This window comes from Rhinichthys klamathensis, unplaced genomic scaffold (genome assembly GCF_029890125.1).
Source record: "Rhinichthys klamathensis goyatoka isolate OS25496 unplaced genomic scaffold, OSU_Roscu_1.1 h1tg000114l_1, whole genome shotgun sequence".
Classification (NCBI taxonomy): Eukaryota; Metazoa; Chordata; class Actinopteri; order Cypriniformes; family Leuciscidae; genus Rhinichthys; species Rhinichthys klamathensis.
In genome coordinates, this window is record NW_026606651.1 from 3,586,109 (window position 1) to 3,604,587 (window position 18,479).

The window sequence follows — 18,479 nt, forward strand, 5'->3', positions numbered from 1 at the left end:
TAACCAGAATTGGTATACTGGTGTAATCTGTAATGTGTGTGTGTCCCCATGTTAAGGGGTCTTGTATTTCCAGCCTTCTGTACTTGTGTGTGTGTGTGTGTGTGTGTGTGTGTGTGTGTGTGTGTGTGTGTGTGTGTGTGTGTGTGTGTGTGTGTGTGTGTAAAGAAAACAGTTAAATTGTGGTATGTTTATTTTCTTTATTAAAGTACCCTGGTTGTGCTATTTTAAAGGCTACAAATTTAGTTTTGGATTTGGAGGTCTCCTGCAATAGAAATTGAAAGGTGATACATTCACAAATTGTCAAGACTCAAGAGTGCTTGTTATAAAAGAGACACATCATTCTTATACTGTTGTTGATCAAATTATATAGACCTAATAACAGTCTTTTGGACTTCATTATCTTAATGCAGTATGATTTCCTATTTTTTTCTGTTGGTTTTTCAGTATCACAATTGCAAGCTGTTATTCTGTATTCTGTTATTATGTTTAATCCTCTGATTTATGTCCTGTAAAACTGATTTTTTTTGTGTGTGTTTTGTTGTAGGTTCAGTTCTCCAGGACAGGTCTCGATTGTGTTCAGCTCTTTCTGTAAGCGGTAAAGCATTGCTGGTTCGGTCAGTATGCAGGGCTGGGTGATTCTGGCTCTGTTGCTGAGCCTCGCCGTCTTACGCTCTCGAGGGCAGAATGGTGAGTGTCATCAAATTCCTAGCCAGATTGATCAGGACATGTTAGAGAATTAAAACTGGACACCCCAGGTTTAACTCGGATTACATGACATCAACAAAACATGTCGTAACCCTGGTTAAATTTAGTGTTAGTGTGATTTTGACACTACAATAAAATGCATCAATACATTTTATTCCATTCAAAATTCTGAGGACTGTAATATAATGTCATGATATCTTATTCAAAATTCTCTGAAAAAGAGCAATATTGTGACATGTTTTTACAGCTTCAAAAAACTGGGTTACACTTTATTTTGTCATTGTTACAGTGCAATTATATAAGTACTGAGTAATATTAAGCAACTACATGTACTTATTATAGGGTTAGGGTAGGATTAGGGTTTGGTTGAGGGTTAGTTGCATGTAATTATGCATAATTTACTGTTTTTACTATGGTAAGTACATGTAACATATGTAACAAGGACACTGTAAAATAGTGTTACCAAAAACTGTTTTCTATTTGAGTATCTTCTAAGTGTAATTTATTCCTGTGTAGCAAAACTTCATTACTCCCGCTTTTTTCAGTCACATGATCCTTAAGTAATCATTCTAATATGCTGATATGCTGCTCAAGAAACATGTCTTATCATCAATGTGGAAACTTGATTGAGCAATTTTTCTATAATCTATGACTAAGAGAACAGTGTATAGATGGTTTAATTCATTACAGGTTTACTATGATTTACCAACTGAAATGAATGCCCAAGTCATTTCTTCTTCTCTCTGTGTGTTATTGTACAGGTCTGAGTGGACTTCCTGTGCCCCACGGTTTAACACTACAGCCTGATTTACCTGCACAGACCCTTTCTTTGTCATGGCAAAGTGACTCATCTCTTTTTGACATCGAGATTTTCCACACCGAGCTCATGAATGTGGTGCTAAATGTAAGCGCTCTTACATCTCGGCCGTTGGATGTCACGTCGACTGTTAATCTGTGTTTTAGCTATTTAGGGTTGATGCATGCATTTGGGTGTGAGCCATTAAGCACTGGGAATCATTACTGGAACATCATGTCTTTTGTGTAACATCCAGGTCTTTATGACAAAATGCGGTTCCACCTTCATTTCAATAACAAGAGATTAAATGCAAATACACTCAAACCAGTTTCTCCGCTCAATGTTTTCCCATCTCCTATGAGTCACCGACTGTGACTTTAAGAGGTACATGTTATTATAGCGATTACATTCATGTCTAACTTGTTTTGGAATTTATTGGCTAATGTTAGTCTGTCTATATCGCAAAATATTTTTTGCTTATTTGGATTGATTATTACATTCTGCACCCATAAAGCAATAATCAAGGCTAAATGCAACTCTATCGGCACAATGTTGATTACCACAGAAAACAATATCTGCTGGCCTTTCATTGTAATTGCATTACTGATCCTTTTTAACTGAGGGATGAGTCTGAATGGCTTCCTGTGGTAATCGATGGTATGCCACAGACCCTGTCAATAATTCTGATGTAAATGCCTTAGAATATTCATGTCAACATGAAATCTGAATTTATTTCATAGTTTGAGTTCTTGGTCTTATTGAGTGCAATTCATCAGTGCACGTTTTTCCAAATCTGTCATAAAAAAAACCTTCCTTTGCTTTTAAACCATTTTTCTATTTTGGGCTGATGATTAAAAAAAAAAATTGGGCTGGAAGGAAATTATGTGAACCAATAGCCAAAAAGCTGTTGTTGTAGGTAATGCAGCCTTTCTTAATATATTGCTGATAATTAACACAGGAACTTATAGCCATACAGTTTTCAGTGATAATAGCAAATAAATTTTTTTTTTAAAAGCATTATGGAATATTTTGAGCTGCTTTGGAAAGTGAATTTGCCCTTTAGCATACACGTCCCTGTCAAAAGTTGAATGGAGTAGATCACTTACAATCCACTGAAAACTCATTAGTGCCCTCCCACTTTTACAGCGGCCTTAGTTTTTGGAAGTATTTTTCCATTCGTTTTTACTATAAGGATTTCAAAAAAGACTTTGTTTAAGAGTTACAAGCAATGGCATGAACCAAACCAACCAGCTTCATGGTGAACCACAACATTACAAACTTTGATTCGAAGCAAAAAAGTATTTGAATATCAGACAAAAAGGTACAAGACTGTGTACTTACCGGCTTTAATGAGGGAAAGAACTACAGTTTCATGAAGCATTGAGAATGACAATCAAATTTAAAATTGGGCATTATAAAACTATTAAATTAAGTTACTTATATACTATATAACAAATTGTATATCTTGGGTAAAATATATTTATTTTAAGTTTATTACAAAATAAATGTACAATTATTTAAGTAGTTTAAGTCTATTACATCATTTGCTGTGCTTCAAGGGAGCTAAAGACTTCTTTTGGTGAAATTTTCTTAGTTGTCACGATTCTTAGATTGATTGGAGATTTTTTTTTTTGTAGAATTATGGGTAATGTTTTTACCATTCTGCTGTTAAGCACGATTCTTTAAAAAAGTTGAAATGTGGGCTGACGGCTTTTAAGAAAATCTTATACCAATTAACAACCTCGGAGCTCATAGTAGGTCTGTCTTTTAAAGGTTTATAAGTTATTGTTAAAAATAAATTCCCCTATGGAAAAAATGAATGGGGTTTTTACTTCCAGAACCTGACTGTTACACTCTATTCTGACTTTTACCATCCAGTCAAATGCAGATGGTTCAACATCACTATAATGTGGTTTCACCCGGAATCACATTATGAAAGTGTGTCGGTTTGTGAATGCTGACTTTTTTTAAGATCAAAAGGGTCAAAACTGCTTTTATCACTTTCATAATGTAGAGAATGGTGCTTTCAACACCTAGATCATCCGTTCGATTCTCAGGAAATGCATGAACTGATCAAATTTGAGAGAAAATTTACATGAATACATTTGGCAGATGCAGTGATTTACATTGTTTTAATGTGTAGGAGACGGTGGCGGTTAAAGCAGATCCTGTGACAGGACAGCGTGTCTGGACCTGGTGCTCACCGTCACCCTTGGAGTGCACTTCTCATTCAGTGCAAATCAGAGCTCGAAACCAGCAGTCGGTCAGCCAGTGGAGCCCCCTTCAGACCATTCCAGGTACTGAGAAAAAACGGTCCTGCTCGGCCTGGGCATCTGCAAACCTTCCTCAAAATCAGCCCACAAACAAACGTGGGCTTTGTTTTGAGAACTTATTTCAGCATTCAAAGTCATTTAATTCAGTGGCTCTATTGTGATAGTCAAAAGTTATTTCAAGTTTTATGTGTTAAGTATTTCACAAATATGTTATTTATCATCGAAAGATGTTTTATTTCAGACAGAAATGGAAAATAAATTTGCTGTAGTAGCCTTGCAGTGTGACAAATTTAGGAACTGGCCTTTTTAAATGTAGACAGACACATCTGTTGATTATAATGGCAGTGATCTAATTTTGTACCAGATAGTTTTGTTTCTGCGCTTGGAGCTGTTTTGAAAGCTATAAAAGGACATTTTCTGTTTTGATGTTGCTCTTTGGATACACTAGAGAACATTTCTTCTTTAAAGAAAAGGTAAAGTTGTTATTTAAACCATTTACCCCCCTCACCCCATCCTTGTGTCTCTAGGGTCGGATATTCCTGAGAGGTCTGAGTCTTACATGTATCCCCAGGATAAGGTGGTTCCTGTGGGCAGTAATATGACCTTCTGCTGTATTGTTAAGGAGAAGTACAATTTCAAAGAAATAATGTACAAGGGTCAGAAGATGAGCGCCACACGTCTGAGCAGAAGAACTTACGCCATCACCGTAACCAACCAGCCAGCATCTGCCAACACGGGCACAAACGTGGTCTGCTGTTCCTCAATATTGACCCTCACAGGAGCTGTGGTGTTCGTAGGCTGTGAGTATAGTTCATTGTTATATAAGAAATAATTAAGAAATGCGTATTAAATATTTATAATTATACATGCATACCATTCAAAAGTTTATGTTAGGGTTAATGTTTTTGAAATAAGTCTCTTATGCTCACCAAAGCTCCAGTTATTTGATCAAACATACTGAAATATTAATAATTTGAAATACTTTTACAATTTAAAATAATAGTTTTCTATTAAAAATATTTTAAAATATAATTTCCTGAATTTTTTTTCAGGATTCTTTAATTAATTTTTTTAAATCATATAATTACATAAAAATGTAATGTTTTAAAAAAAAAATATGTAGTTTTTATGTAAAAGGCTATATGGTTGACCATGGCTGTAGTTTTTTCCACCTAGATATTTATCTTAAGTGGTTTGCCAAAATATTATGATATATAAACTCAATAAACATATATATATATATATCCACGACTGTGAAATGCACATACAATTTCAGAAAACAGGAAGATTTGAGTGTTCATTTTTAGCATAATGACTGGCACTGGATGCAGTGTTAAAGAGTGACTTGCATGTGGCTTATGTTGTATGTAATTGCTGCAGATCCGCCGGGCGATGAGGGGTTGGTCTGCGAGACGCGGGACCTGGCATCCGCAGAATGTTCTTGGAAGAAAGGACGAGACACTTACTTGAGAAGAAAGATCAACCGCACTAACTACACCCTTAATGGAAGGCAAGAAACGCACTACACAAGAACCACTGACCACACTATAGCATTTGGCGCTCGGGACCGTAATGTCCTTGGTACATAAAAAGATCACCAAACAGCAAACCACATTAAATGAGATGGAAAAGCATACTTATGTCATGTATATTTTTACTGCTAATCAAGGAATTCCATTAGTTCTCGTCTGATGTATATATATTACATATGAATAATTATAAATATATATTATTTAATAATGATAATAATTATTTGTATTAATAAATGTTTCATACACTACCATACAAAAGTTTTAGGGTCGAAGTGTAAGTCTCTTCTGCTCACCAAGGCTGCATTTATTTGATCAAAAAATACAGTAAAAACTTCAATTTAAAATAACTGTTTTCTATTGTAATATATTTTAAAAGGTAATTTATTCCTGTGGTGCAAAGCTGAATTTTCAGCATCATTACCCCAGTCTTCAGTGTCACATGATCCTTCAGAAATCATTCTAATATGCTGATTTTTTCAGCTTTGTATTATTAATTTATTATTATTAACGCATGTCCTGCATATCATTACGGCTGATTCAAGAATTCCATTAATGTTCTAATGTAATTATTGCGTCTGAATGAATGAACGTCTAGTTTTTATAAGCCATGTTTCTGTCCGCAGGGACTGTCTGGAGGCTAATGAAGGGAAGACCTGGTTGTGTAGCTGGAAGGTCTGGGAGGAGAACTGGACTCTGGTGGCTCGAAATCCTCTTGGAACAGTTCGGCTTACTGACTCTGCCCAACTCTCTGACCGCGGTACCACATTTTCAATACGTTCTCCTTTTAATCGAGAATATCTACATTATAAATAGAGTCCGAGCGACTGCGTCTTAATATTCTCACGAGTGAGAACTCTTCTCTGACGGTGTTGTCTCTCTTCCAGTACATCTGTTGGCTCCAGCAAATGTGACAGCGGTTGAAGTCGAGGCGTGGAACGCCACACTGCAGTGGAGCTGGCCTGTGGCGGCGTATAAAAAGCTGGAGATGATTTGCCAGCTGAAGCTCATCGGCCATGAACTTTCCAGCACAGTAAGTTCACTGCTCAGATTTCAGCTCCCAGAATCCTGCTGGCTTTTTGTGTGGTCTTGGGAGTTAAAGGGATAGTTTACTCCAAAATGTAAATTCTGACATTCATTTTCACTCAAGGAAAAAAACACAGCTTTTATGTCAAGATGTTGAGAAAATTATGACTAAACAAGACAAAACCAAAATGCAAGATGCATTATGCTTGTCCTCAAAAAGCTTCAGGAAATGTTTATGGTGCATATTGTTATCGTTATTCATGCTTTTCAATATTTTCTGAAAAATTGTGTTTAAAAGAAGACTACACAAGTTTAAAGTGATATGAGAGTGGAATAAAAAAATAAAAAAATCAGCTAAAATGAATAAATGTAAATAAATGATAATTTTGGGTTACTTTTCCTTCAGTGTTTTCCCTGTTCTCTTTTTAATCCTGTTTTTGATGCATCATTTGTATTTATTTTTGATGCACACTTTAAGCTATTACTCAAGCCACCTTGGCAACGATGTTTTTTAAATCAGTTTAACCAATCATGTAGGACTATATATATATTTTTTTAAATGGCTAGTGATTTCTAACCGATGGGCTGATATTTCTCTGTGTCTATAGCGTAACTACAGTGGCACAGGTTTGTCATCTGTGATGCTGGAGGGCTTGTGGCCAGATGTGGACTACACTGTGACTGTACGCTGCGGCTCTAAGCACGCTTTCTGGAAGTGGGGGGATGAGAGCGCCCCCTACAGCATACACACAAAAATGGACCGTGAGTGGTTAAAATAACTTGCAGAAATGAAATAATAAATCTGAAATGATATAGTCTACTTTGTCTGTTTCTTAGTCACCACATGACAGGTCAGATATATTATGTTTAATCACGCACATGCTCTAAAACACGGTGTCATTTCCTAATTGTTTATTGTTCCTGATATTCTTATGTTTATTATACAGTATGTTACGTTTCTATAGATCTATAACAAAGTCTGTTCATTTTCAGTTCCTGATGCTCTTGATGTCTGGCTCTGGATGGACAGCAGTGACACAGGACGTGTTTTCTGGAAAGTAGGAAAAAACATTGTTTTACATTCGTCATAATCTAGGATATGAACGCAGCTTATGTCATAAAAACTGAATAATGTGTTATTGTTCTAAGACGTAAACATGCCGCCATCTGCCTCTTTCCATTCAGCCGCTGTCTGCGAGGAAAAGTCACGGTGCATTAGTCGGCTACAAGGTTTCTCAGAGCTCAGCAGAGGAAGATGGGTGGACACCGGTTTCTCTTCCTCCTGAGAGATTAAACTATCCCATCATCCTTAACAACAGCAGTGACATCACCGTTGCCGTGGCAGCACAGAACCCAGCTGGTCTCTCTCAGCCTTCCGCTGTGACCACACCAGCATACAGAGCAGGTAGAGGGAGCCTGGGACCTTTCCTCAGATACCAGATGATTCAAATGTTCTGTGCATCATTTTACCACACCTTCTAAAAAACTTTAGTCAAATAAAAGTATTAATATTTAAAAATGTAAATATATTAATATTATGTATGTATATGTGTATATATATATATATTTACACACACATTTTTATTAATATTATTATTTTTATATTTTAGAGAAACATTTAACATGGCTAGTTTGACATTAAATCTGTTTCTGTGTGAAAAAATATCCCCCAAAAGGCCTTTATAGCTAATTTATGTATAAATTAAATAAAAATAACAAAACAATTTTAAATTACGGAGCCCCAGCTCATGACATGCGGACAAAAATATATATATATCGTGGCGAATTAAGAATTTGTTCCCTGGATTTATTAATCTGTTCCCTCGTTTTGATTTAACAAGGGACCAAATTATTACAATTTGGCCATGATTTAATAACTCATGGGAATGAATTATTCTATTGTGCGAACGATTATTAGTAAGTTGTGGGAATTAATTGTTAATTCGTGGCTACGATATACTTTTTTTTTTTCCTGCATGTCATGTGCAGGCCTCCTTATCAAATTAATTCTAATTACTTACGCTTTTCTGAGTGGCACTTCAGCACTGATTTCTATATAATGCAATTAAATGTTTTAATCCATTGACAGCTATAATAAACCAAAAGTAATTTCAAGCTAGTGTTAAACTAGATGTGTTTTGTATTTGGTCATTTGTCCGGTAGATTCCCAGCTGTCTGTGTCTCAGCTGCTTGGCACAAATGGGACGTTTGAGCTCTCCTGGCAGCCTAATGCCAACGCCAGCACAGGGTACGTGGTGGAGTGGGTCCCGACCGGCTGCCGTGGCCTGTGCCCTGTTAACTGGGAGAAAGTTCCAGAATCAGACAGCAGCTTCACTGTGAAGCCAGGTGAGTCCTTTAAATGAATCTACAAGTGACTTATCTATTGAAGTTTTCTTTTTAATTTCCTGTTCTTTTCGTAAATACAGTGATCCCTAAACGTATTTGGACATTCCATTGCATTAGATAATAAAATACCAAACCATCTGCTCTCAATAATGTAGGATCTTTTCTCTTCAGTGACTCGATGTCTTTGAAACAGCTGTTTTGGGGGATTTTTGTGGATATATGAAGTCAGTTCTTCTCAATTTCACACGGTTGTCCTAGCAGTGAACCACAGGTTTAGTGTGAAAATTAGAAAATTCTCACATACATGCCAGTTGGTTTAATATTTTGTTATTTCTGATGCAATGGCATATCAGGGTTCTCAAGTCTCACGCATTGGCCGTGAGACACACGCAATTCAACCAGTTCACACGCCACACCGTGTATTTCTCACGCTGAAAAGGCAATGCCAACCAAGTTGTCCTGCAAGCTTTATATATAACGTTGTTTACGAGGCGCAGGCACACAAAGTGAAGTTTCCAGTCGCCAGCACGTATCTCTAGACGCGCGCGAACACACAGAACTTGACGGAACATTCTCGGCCACCGTACGTGCGTTAGGTAACCAACAACATCGCGCAAACACGCGTCGTGATGGAGAAGGGAAGAAAGCTTGTCTAACATTTTTAGGTTAGAACATTTAATATAGCCCATCGTATACATTATTATTGATGCAGTCAAAAACTCTACAACTTCTTTGCAACCAGGCCAGAAGCTTTGGCTCAGTTTGGCTAGCTTACATTACCTGAAACTATAAGGGAAATGTTAGTGGGTATGGGAAGGAATGAAAATGTATTTCTTCATTTTATTTTAAATTATATATTATACTGTATTAATATTCTTTCTAGTTACATTAAGGCTACATGTATTAAAGCAGAGTGCTCCGGGTAATATTTTATATCCTTTCAAAACATACATTAATCATTGCCATTGCATTTGTATTTTTCAAAGATGTCAGGGAAAAAGCAAAAAGATATTTGTGTACACACACACACACACACACACACACACACACACACAAACACCTTAATACTCTAATATGTCCATTTGTTCACAATGTCCCACCACACAATAAATCATTATACCATTTCGACACATTCAAAATGCAAAAAGATTTGTTTTTCCAAACTGTTTGGAGCAATTTGTTATATTTTTGTAATTTTTGTATATTTGTAATTTTGAAATATAACATTAAAGAGTAGGCTATATTTGATGTGATGAATTGCTCTGTCATTTATTAGGTTTACCAATTGTTATAATTTCAATTTGTGCTGGTTAATTATGAACAATGGGTAAAATTGGGGGGCAGGGATGGGCGGGGGCGGGGCTCCATTGGGGCTCCTCCCCTAACCGCATGTGATCTCACTCCAAGCTTTTGATAAAACTTGAGAACCCTGGGCATATCCAAGTACACAGTGGAAAATCTACTGGAATTATCATTTCTTCATGCTTTGTTTACTCCACAACTGAATGTTTTTCCATGTGCCTGGTTGATGGATGAGTCTCTGCTGATTTCAGACTCTCTGGAGGAAGGAGTGAGGTACACCGTATCTGTGTATGTCCTCTCAGCCGGCGCTGCTACGCTGCTGCAGAGATGGCAGGGATACTCGCAGGAAATGAGTAAGAGAACCATTGCTCTTCACCGCTCATAAAGAGCTTTCACACATACAGCCTTTGCCCGTAAATTCTACAACAGTTTTCCACTCAGAAGTCCGCTGTGACTTGATAAAATACTGGCAAATCATTTAACTTTTTGTGCAGGCATGTGAATGGCAGCATTATGTCATTTATGTGAAACGCAGACAGCCGATGCTTGTGTGAATAGCATATTCACACCTTTACTGGAAACGTTAATTCACCAATTTTATGGGAAGTTTGTGTGAATTGGCTTTTGACTATTTTTACTGATGCAAAATTGGCATCTGGTCATTTTTGGTTAACCGCTAGTTTAAATAACCCATGCAATGGTTTGACAAGCACAGGTTTACCTTCAGGAAGGTGGGGCGGGACATATAAAAGAGCCCACCCCTTTCTTTTCATATAGTAGAGACTGGAAAAATCACTTGTGAGGTTGTATAATGCATGAAAATCAATGAATAAAGCAAATAAATTCCAACCACAATTGAGGTTTGGGGAATACTATATTTCGCTTAAGTGAAAGCACTGAGGAATTCAGATATTCATAGCTTAGGTGGAAGGAACATGTCATTTAAGAAAGAATTTTGTTGGACTCAAATTAGTAGACACCCTTGTGCGTGCTTGTATTTAAATGTGTTTTTGCAACTTTATTTAGTCAAAATTAAGTCAAGTATGCTTACATATCATTATCAAAGCCCTCTAAGCTTACAGACGTGAATGAAGAGCCACAAAACTTTGTGGCAATTTTGATTTCATGTGGTCTTAAATCGCTGCTACTAATGATACTAATGATTTATGCATAATCTCACAGTCTAGAATTGCTTTGTTTTTGACTATTTGTGTGTTAATATTTTATTTTTAAACTTTTTTTACTTTCCTTATACAGGGAACACATGTACAATAGTAGTGCTAACTATGTCAATTTACATTAATAACAAAAATGATGGCACAATATACAGTACATGCAGTAACCATTTCTATACCTTCAAATAAACATAAGAATAAAGCATGTAATGTAGTTAACAGAGCCATTTGCTTAAGTGATAATAAAAAATAACCCACTTATTATGACATTACATATTGTTGCTCACTTGTGTGATATCTTTTTGCTTCTCTCGTTCGATCTTCTGTAGTTCCTGCACAGTCAGTTGGTGAACTATCAGCCAATCAAACTGGCTCGGATGTGCTGTTGTCTTGGAAAGCCTCCGCGATGGAACACCAGCGAGGCTTCATACGCGGATACACCATCTACCTGGCAAATGCTGCACGTCTGGATCTCGTTGGTAAGCACTTTCACACATTTGTGAGTGGAAAAACCATCTGCTGATAAGAGCAGAAATTCTTTAATATTGGTGAACAATGAATTTTGCCTCTTGTTCCAAATTAAAACTTCTATCTCATCATGTATTAAATTATATTACATTACATTACATTATCCAAAGCTCTGAACGATTTTCATGTTTTTGCCGTTCAAACTTCTAAATCTGATCGGATTTTAATTGGTTATCCACAAATTGGATTTGGACTGACAGTCTGTCTATAATGTATTATAACAAAAATAACACATTTTTATCTTTTGTTATGTATTTTTATACTTGTCTCATGTGGTTGTGCTCCTAGCTAACATCTCTGACCCCGAGGTGCGCTCATACAGGGTGAAGGGTTTGCCTCTGAGCTCGTACAAGTTCATAGTGAAGGCCTACACTTCAGCTGGAGAGGACACGGGGTCGACTGTGGCCATTAAAATGGAGATGGACAGTAAGACATCATGATGCTCATTCAGAGATTCTGCCATTAATCTGTAGCCTTACTTAGTATCAACGCCAGCATTTGTTGGGATATTTTAACTGCTTAAATAGAACAACTAATACATTCAGATATTGCAGATAACACACAAGATTATGTCCCTCTCCTAAACCTCTCCTTTTCTCTGTTCATCCAGCAGCCGACATGCTGTTTGTTGGAATCCTTGTGCCGTTGGCAGCCATGTTCTGCTGTATCATCCTCATCAGCATCTGCTGCTACAAGAAGAGAGAGTGGTATGACTTTATTCATGTGTTTTTAGTTCCATAAATCCACTTAATCAAATAATTTTGACCTACAGTAATGTTTGCTACAACCGACGGTGTTCTTTCAGTCTTACTGATCAGTCAGTGTTACTTTGGCAATGTTAATATACTAATACAGTGCATTTGGATTACATTAATTGGAACATTAATTTGAATTTTAGTTGGTTTTAGTCATTTTGTTGTGTTTTTAACGAAAACAACACTGATGTAAATCAGTTATTAACGTGTTTTCTTAATGATTTTGTGTTATTTATTTAATTCCAGGGTAAAGAAAGCTTTCTATCCTGAAATTCCTGGACCTAAAGTAGCCGGTGACTGGTCGTCCACACAGGTAAAACAGTTTTTAGTGGTGTTTGGCGGGAATTACAGCTGCACGATTAATCGTTAAAAGATCGTGATCTTGATTCAAACACAGACGCAATCTCATTCTTAAATGTCAATGATTCGCCAGTGTCTATTAAACCTTTGACAAAATCACACCAGAACATTCAAATCTATGTTTCGCGGAGCCAGAGTGAAGTTATCATGTACAGGATAGGTATGAAACCGCTTCACAAACAATCTTTGCAACCACACAGTTTCATGATTTCTGTGTTACAAATATTCATATTATCACAGAAGTACTGGGATAAAAGTTTATAGTTCGGATATAAACACTGATGTCTATGGCAGCGATCAAAGTAGAGCAAATCACCTTTTGAAAGTTACTTGGCAACTATATCAATTACATCATTACACCAGTAGGTGGAAACTTAATGTATGACATTGAATCATTCATTCAAGAGATGCGTTCACTTGTTTCATTATTGGATTAGTCGGTGTTTTTGAAGTATTTATGAGTGAGTCATTGAATCATTCAGTCCAAACGTTCTTTTTTTAATCATTGATTCAGATTGATTAAACATTTTAATCTGCAGTAATAAACATTTTATCAGAACCTCTAGTAAGTTACATGTTATTTTGTTTAGTTGTCTGTTTAGAATCGTGAGCGAATGGTAGGGGTGGAACGGTACACAGAAGTCACGGTTCGGTTCATACCTCGGTTCAGACATCACGGTTCGGTACGATTTCGGTACAAGGGAGTGAAAAGCAAAGCAAAAATGCAGAAGGCATTTTTATAAATGTCTTAAGCCTTGTATTTTTTTAAATAAGTTTTATTAATAAAGGCATAGAACCAGTTTATTTGTAGTGCACTGACAGTAGTTTTATATAATTAGTTTATTAATTAAATTATTAAAAAGACGAAAAGACCTTGAGATATGTTTGGTAATTGTACCTGAATGAATTTAAAATTAATTTGCTATTTCAGATCAAGATATGTGTTTTCCTTCATTTTAATTAACTAACTTTATTCTCATCTGAATTATAAATAATTGATTTCCGTATAAAATAATACTACCATAAAAACTTTTGTTAACAGGTGTAGGTTACAGTTTGACAAGAGTTTAGAGTGTGACAAAAGCACAATGTTGTGTTTTATTGCGAGTGTACACAAATATAAGTAAACAATTTGCAGTTTTAATGATGTCCTGTATGAAAAAAATAACGGAGTATGTTTTTACGTTTCCACTGTTCGATCGCCCGTGCCTCTCTCACACACACACACACACACACACACACACACACACACACACACACACACACTGTTCATCGCGCGATTCGCGCTCGCGCCTCTCTCTCTCTCTCGCACGCGCGAGCACACACACACACACACTGTTCATCGCGCGATTCGCGCCCGCGCCTCTCTTTCTCGCGCGCGCGAACACACACACACACACACACACACACCGCGCCTCTCTCTCTCGCACGCGCGCGCACACACACACACACGCACACACACACACACACTGTTCGATCGCGCCTCTCTCTCTCTCGCACACACACACACTGTTCATCGCGCCTCTCTCTCTCTCTCTCTCTCTCTCTCTCGCGCACACAGACACACACACACACTCCTGCATTGCAATCTTGATCGCAGCCTGTCCATTGCTGCGTTCACAGTCACACCAAAAGCGAATAGAGCGAAATTCATCGCTATTTAAGAGGTTTTTTTTATTTGTACCGTGTATTCTGCGTGCAAATTCGTGCACCGAACCGTGACGCCCGTACCGTTTCGGTTCAATACGAATACATGTACCGTTCCAACCCTAGCGAATGGTGATCTCTGTTTGAAACAAAAAATCGTGATGCTCAATTTAACCAGCTCTAGCATGAATCACTATTGCTATTAACTTTGTGCTATGAACATGAATGATTCCTGAAATTGCAGTTGTTTGTGTTTAGGGTCCTCTGGATGTGAAGCCCTCTCCCCACAGTCTGGTCCACATTGTGGAGAGTCCAGAGTGGGATTTCAGTAAGAAGGCTCTGGTCCCGGTACCAGAGGAAGAGGAGGAGTTTGAGAGCGACAACATCGAGGTAGACACAGACTCCGAAGAACCGGCCCTCCTGAGATATTACAACCAGGTTGTCGGTGACGGCTCCCACAGTAACCATCTCTCAGACTCCTCTGGTTCCTCGACCGCCTCCGGGGGCTCCACACAGACTGAAGTCACCTACACCGGCATCCAGAGCCCGAGCTCGTCACAGGGTGTGTGTGACGGCGGAGGTTACCGGCCTCAAATGCAGTCCGCCGCGGATCCAGACGAGCCCCAAGGCGAGTTTGAGGCCGACTTCCAAGACGACGGCTTGAATACAGGCTATAAACCCCAGTGTTCCTGGCAGCTGGATTCTCCGGAGGCGGAAAACTTAAGTGGTTCGCTTGGCAGCCCTACATCGGTCACATCATCCCAGTTCCTTATTCCAGAATCCTCTGAGGAGAAACCACAGTCTTCCAGCACCTGGTTCCACAGTTTTCTCTCGGGAAAATCCTGAGAACACACTACTTCACATATGTTTTCACGTTAGTTTGTGCCGTTTACGGGGATGTTTTCAGTTCGTTTTAGACTTCGTGCCCTTACTGGAAATTGTTCACAATTATGTAATCAACATCACTACTGTTTCTCAATGACTTGTGTCACTGGCCAGAGAGGTGAAGTACTACTGAAGAGCTGAAGGTGGCCGTATCTTCTTCCGCTCGCTCGGCGCAGTATGGCGTTTATACCAGTGTTCGTCCCTCTTTCTGCAGTGTTTTTGGAGCGATCGCTGTAAATCTACACCCTTACAGCATTATATTGTGCACAACATTTCACTGCTCTTTTTTTCTTCTTCTTCTTTTAACAGTTTTGTAGCAGTCAAATGTAGGAGGACCGGTAAAACATGTTGATTTGCATTTCAAAAGATCAAACCATTGGCATTCTCAAAGGCTGCACCATTTTCAGGTGATTTAAAAAATAGAATTATGTAGCCTCAAGCTACTTTTTTTCCAGTCTCGATGTAAATGTAAACCGATATGTGCGCATTGAATAAGCTGACAGAACAAAAGGAAAAGCAGAATGGGGAAACGTGCATCTCGGGTTTTGCTTTAACCCTTTATGACATTTCCCTGATTAAGGAACGCAGTTGAAGTATTTACATGATCTTACACTGCCGGCTTGATCGGTGTAAAATGAATGTAAACACACTCAGTGTTGCTTAATGATGTGGTGCAGCTAGTTAGTTTTTATGTATTTTTGTTTAGAGGTTGATGCTCAATCAATGTCATTTGTTAAAACGTATATTCTCGGCTAGGGCTGCACAATTGGGGGTTTTTTTGGGGGGGGGGGTCAAAATATGATTTTTTTTTTACGTGAGTGCGATTTTTAAAATGTGATTTAAAGAAAAAAAAGATCCAGATTTGCTATGCTTGTTTGTAGGCCTTCACAATTTGGCCAAACATTTTGTAATTGTATAGCAATGTGACTAATAATAGTATTCATTTTATTGAAAATGAATAATAAATAATAATAATTATTATTATTACTACTACTACTACTAACTAAAACATTAAAGAAAATAAGAAATATTACACTATTGTAATATTTCACTCTAAAATAAAAACTAAATATATAATAATAATCATTTTATAACTGTTTAGTTTTACAGTACAACTGTAAAATTACAATACTAATAGTTATGGATGTCTTAATTTCTTTATTTTCAAACGTTAAACCAACAAGCTTTTATTTTGGCAGAAAACCACGTGGTTTACTTTTGTTACCAAACAGCTTTTGCAATTTGATAATTGCACTATAGGGCATATTCGGTTTTATTTCGATTTCTTTATTTTATTATTATTAATAGTGCAGCCCTATTCTCTAAAACATTTTTTTAAAGAAAAATTGGTAACATTTTACAATGTTTCATTTGTTAGCATTAGTTATTATATTAACTAACATGAACTAACAATGATCAATACATTTGATACTGTATTTATTAATCTTTGTTAATGTTAGTAAATATAAATCCAGCTGTTCATTGTTTGTTCATGTTAGTTCACAGTGCATTAACTAATTTTAACAAATACACCTCTTGATTTTATTAATGTATTAGTAAATGCTGAAATTAACAATAACAAAGATTAAAAATGCTGTAGAAGTATTGTTCATTCTTAGTTGTAGTTAACATAATGTAGTTAACCTCATTGTAAAGTGTTACCGAAAAGTCTCTGCTATTAGTCTAATAAGATTGTAGGATATTGGACTCTTCTAATCTTAAGTTTTCTAGTCTTTTCATTTTTGCTTTCCAAAAGGTCAGTAACATTTGAAATTGGCATTATCCGTACAATATGTGAAGCCCCTTTTCAGTTTTATGAATATGCATATTTTGTATTTCAAACCCAAAAGTCCTTGAATACGAGGCTCACTTCAACTGTCACCTCCCAGTATAAACTCAACTGAGTGTTGTCTAGTTGTAGATGCGTCTGTCCAGGATGCACCCCTGTTTGTTTCCATATGACCACAGTGCCTCAGGAGCTTAGTCATATTATATCCAAAGAACAGCACCTTCTCTCAGAGCAGTTTCCCCATCATTAGGATGGGTTACCACCACAGGGTAAATCACTTCCACTGGCCTTACCGACATCAGAGGAACCTGCTAATCCAACATACAGTTCAGATAAATGGGAGCTATGTGTTTAACGTTACTGTGAAGGCCTTTTCCTGAGCACTGTGTATATCGCTAGTCCTCCAAATCCTTATGCAGCAGTCAGAACAACAGATGCGTCACATCGCTTGTCATAATGTCGCTACACTGAGTCTGAATGGGAAAAGTCGACATGAAAACAAAGCGACTCTATTTACTTTCTTAATCTTTGTGCTGTTGTGAGTTTTTATTCAGATTTTAATAAGGTGCTCCACCTCTGAAACGATAGTTTAATTCATGTCTGGTTCTATTCTTCCATGAAACGCCCACTTTTCGTCGTCCAATCAATGTCTAATAGATCAAATCAAGCCCCGCCTTACTTTTTTTTCCTAGTTTCCCTCTGAAACATCATGGAACGGAAGTAAAATGGGTTGCGATGCACTTTCTTGTCGACTTTGAAGAACTTCAGATAGCAGTTATTAAACTCCTAATGTGACGTGATTGAAAGGGCATTAGATGAACATTATTAGGAGCAAGATTATGAAATATTATGGGATAGGTCAGCATCTACTGTTGCTTAAGCTTTAAACACTACTGTGAAAGATTTTATTACGTTGTTGGAATAATTAGTTACTAATATGTCATTTTTGCAGTTGTACGTAGAGATAAGCCTACTAATGTTTATTTTTTTATTTGCTTGTATGAATGTGAAATGCACAAATGTCATTGTCTATGTAATGTTTTTTTTTAACTGTTCAAGAATATGCATAGAAAGCCTTAGCTGGGGATTTTATAGCCCAGATGAGCGTGTTAATATGGAAAATGAGCTAATGATATATATTCTGACAACATCATCTCAAAGGCTACACTACAGGGAGAATGTGAAACAAATCTGATATTTATCTGATAATATCTATATCAGATTTGAGCAACTTCCGTATGCTATCAAGATGAGAGATCAGTGGGATGTCACTTCAAGCATGAGGCATTAATGTAAATATGTTAACACTAATGTAAATAAGCTTTTCTCTTGAGCATGAAGATCATCAGATTGGAATATTGCA

General features: G+C 37.2%; 1 protein-coding gene across 1 annotated transcript; it reads left to right on the plus strand.

Moving 5' to 3' along the window:
* Positions 1–566: 566 nt before the first annotated feature.
* On the plus strand, positions 567–16,079 carry lifra (LIF receptor subunit alpha a). The gene is made up of 17 exons (XM_056254821.1): positions 567–687; positions 1,467–1,609; positions 3,645–3,798; positions 4,302–4,574; positions 5,155–5,284; positions 5,930–6,063; positions 6,191–6,336; positions 6,938–7,091; positions 7,323–7,387; positions 7,515–7,734; positions 8,493–8,675; positions 10,229–10,330; positions 11,482–11,631; positions 11,969–12,106; positions 12,291–12,387; positions 12,682–12,748; positions 14,701–16,079. The coding sequence occupies exons 1-17, from the start codon at positions 621–623 to the stop codon at positions 15,286–15,288; spliced, it is 2,811 nt and encodes a 936-aa protein (XP_056110796.1). The 5' UTR covers positions 567–620; the 3' UTR covers positions 15,289–16,079.
* Positions 16,080–18,479: the final 2,400 nt, after the last annotated feature.